The following is a 2,500-nucleotide window of genomic DNA, read 5'->3' on the forward strand; positions in this document are numbered from 1 at the left end:
CGACGCTCCTGGGTCAGGGATATTCTCTGTCTGTCAGCAATGAATTTGCTGATGACGCTGCCGTCAGTCTGTGGGTTCACACCTTCATCCAAATTGCCAGTGGTTGCAGGTGGTTTTTGGTTAGCTTCTTCGACGTCAGTGATTGATGTTTCTATTTCAGATTGACGGGCTGTAGGAAAAGGAGTTACACTTCTGCTTACTCTGCCCTCAGGGCCCTGTCCTTCAGAATTGATAAGTGTAACAACTTTTATCTTTCCAATAGCATCTAGCTTTTTTAACTTGGTACCTTGGGCTCTCATTCGCAGTCTCCGCTTGGTAGCCTTGTAGATCTTGATGTATATTATGACTATTAGTACCAATGGGCAGAAGAATGATCCGACTGCAGAGTAAACGACGTAGTCTGCTTTCTGCGAAAGAAAGCATTGAGACTCCTCAGTGAAGTCGTCCGGCCAGTCATTCCAGCCAAGCAGAGGAGGGAAACTAATGACGAAGCTGATGGCCCACACTAGGATGATCATGATGAGCATGCGCTTAATGGTCCGCTTCGGGGCGTAGTTGACGGGGTCGGTGATGGCCCAGTAGCGGTCGAGGGCGATAGCACACAGGTTGAAAATGGACGCCGTGCAGCACATGGTGATGCTAGTAAGATACATCTCACACAGGTACTTCCCGACTACCCATTTGCCGATGATGATGTAGGCGACGTTGAAGGGCATCACGAACACGGCCATCATCAGATCGGCCACGGCCAGGGACACGATGAAGAAGTTCTGCACCTTCCTCAGCGGCCGGTAAGTGAACACTGACACAATGACCAGAACGTTGCTGAGGATGGTGAAGATGATGATGATAGTGAGAGAGAACCCCGTCACTACCATCTCCCATATGGGTAACATGATTGACAGATCTTTCTCGTCATCGACGTCTGCAGTGTGATTTTTTCCAGACATAATTACGTAGTGAGTTTTCAAATAATACTTGAGAATACTGTTTTCGAGACCTTACTCGTTAAGGTCACCCCTCAAGACGTCTCAGAAAGGTCAGTCTGAAAAAGGGATTAAAACAATTAAACACTTAGGTCAAAGCTTTTTTTATAAAGAAAATTAGTAATTTATATAAATCAAATAAGCTTCAGAATACTCATGAAAATACAGTATAATTAAGTAATTTTTAATTTAACATCATGAAAGCTTTATATAAATTTGCAATTTAACTTGCTAATTTATGATCGAGGAGAGGGTAGGTAAATCAATGAGTCTATCACATTGTTCTCTATATTTCTTATGTTCTTCACTTGGGAAGAAAGTAAAATAAAAATGTTAAAATAATGTAAATTTAAAAATGTTATAGAGTCTGACGCGGGTTGCTGAAAAAACGTTTCCCTGAAACAATATTCAACGTTTTCAGAGGCAGAAGGTGACAGTATTGATGCCGTGTTGGATGAAGAGAAGGTGAAGGGTTATGAGTAAGCTGAGGCCCATCAATATCGATGGAATTGGCAGAGGTGATAGCATTGACGTCGTTGAATTTCGAATATACCCACCAATATCGAACAAATTTTCTATCGTTATGCACTACTAAGGAAAAATTGGTTTATTTTGGCGAGGTTAGCTTAGGTTGCAAAGTTAATTTTATTTCATAATATACAAAATTAATTTCAATAAATCTAAAAAAAATGTTTATTGTGGGAATTTGGTTTATTCGGCAACACTGCAGGAAAAGCACACCATGTATACTTCCGACTAAGAAATGTAAATTAGTGTTACATAAGAGTTCACCTAACTGAGGATCACAACTAGAAGACGTAACAGCACTCCAATTTTCCGAACCGTTCTGATTAATATTACATATTTGGCTCGTTTGGGAATTTATATATCAAAATGTGATATAGTACTATTTGAGGGTACTGGTAGTTCTGAACATTTAGTTATCTCATTGAATGATGGTAATTCATTTCTCTCTCTCGAGTCATTATTAGCAGTTACGTTCATCTCCTCCTACAGGACCTTACAGCTGTAAATTCCATCTTCAATGCTTTGAAAAAAAAAATTAATAAATATCTTTGAAATGAGAGAGGGTGTCATAGGACAGAATCTTCAATGTGGCGACACCTTTTTAGCGGAATTTCACAGGAGTAAGTAGTAGGAACTCTCCTCTCACTGATGCATTCTAATGATCTCGTAGAGTGAAATAAACGCCATCATTTCAACGCGTGCTCCAGGCTTGTGAAACTGGGGATAAACACTAATTACCAGAATTCACAGAAATACTTGGACAAATTGCTTGTTCCAAGACTTTGTCTTAGTGGAATTTAGTCTTTTTTTATACCATACAAAAAATAAAGCAGCGTCAACAGCAATAGCAACTGGCGGCAATAGGAATAGAATCAAGATTAACATATCATAATATCAGTATAAACAGCAGTATTACTAGCAACAGCAACATCAGCAGCAATAGCAGCAGCAGCAGCAGCAGCAGTAACTGCAGCATTAATATGCAC

The 2,500-nt window shown here is 39.8% G+C and overlaps 1 protein-coding gene across 1 annotated transcript in view; it reads right to left on the reverse strand.

Moving 5' to 3' along the window:
• LOC138349500 (probable G-protein coupled receptor No18) overlaps positions 1 to 2,500 on the reverse strand; it is a 5,627-nt gene that overhangs the window by 1,402 nt on the left and 1,725 nt on the right. Inside the window, exon 2 of the mRNA XM_045727416.2 lies at positions 1 to 1,045. This exon is cut by the window's left edge and continues 1,402 nt beyond it. Within this exon, the coding sequence (XP_045583372.1) occupies positions 1 to 950 (950 nt within the window). The 5' untranslated portion in view covers positions 951 to 1,045. The remainder of the gene's footprint in view (positions 1,046 to 2,500) is intronic.

The sequence above is a fragment of the Procambarus clarkii genome, chromosome 78 (assembly GCF_040958095.1).
Source record: "Procambarus clarkii isolate CNS0578487 chromosome 78, FALCON_Pclarkii_2.0, whole genome shotgun sequence".
Lineage (NCBI taxonomy): Eukaryota > Metazoa > Arthropoda > Malacostraca > Decapoda > Cambaridae > Procambarus > Procambarus clarkii.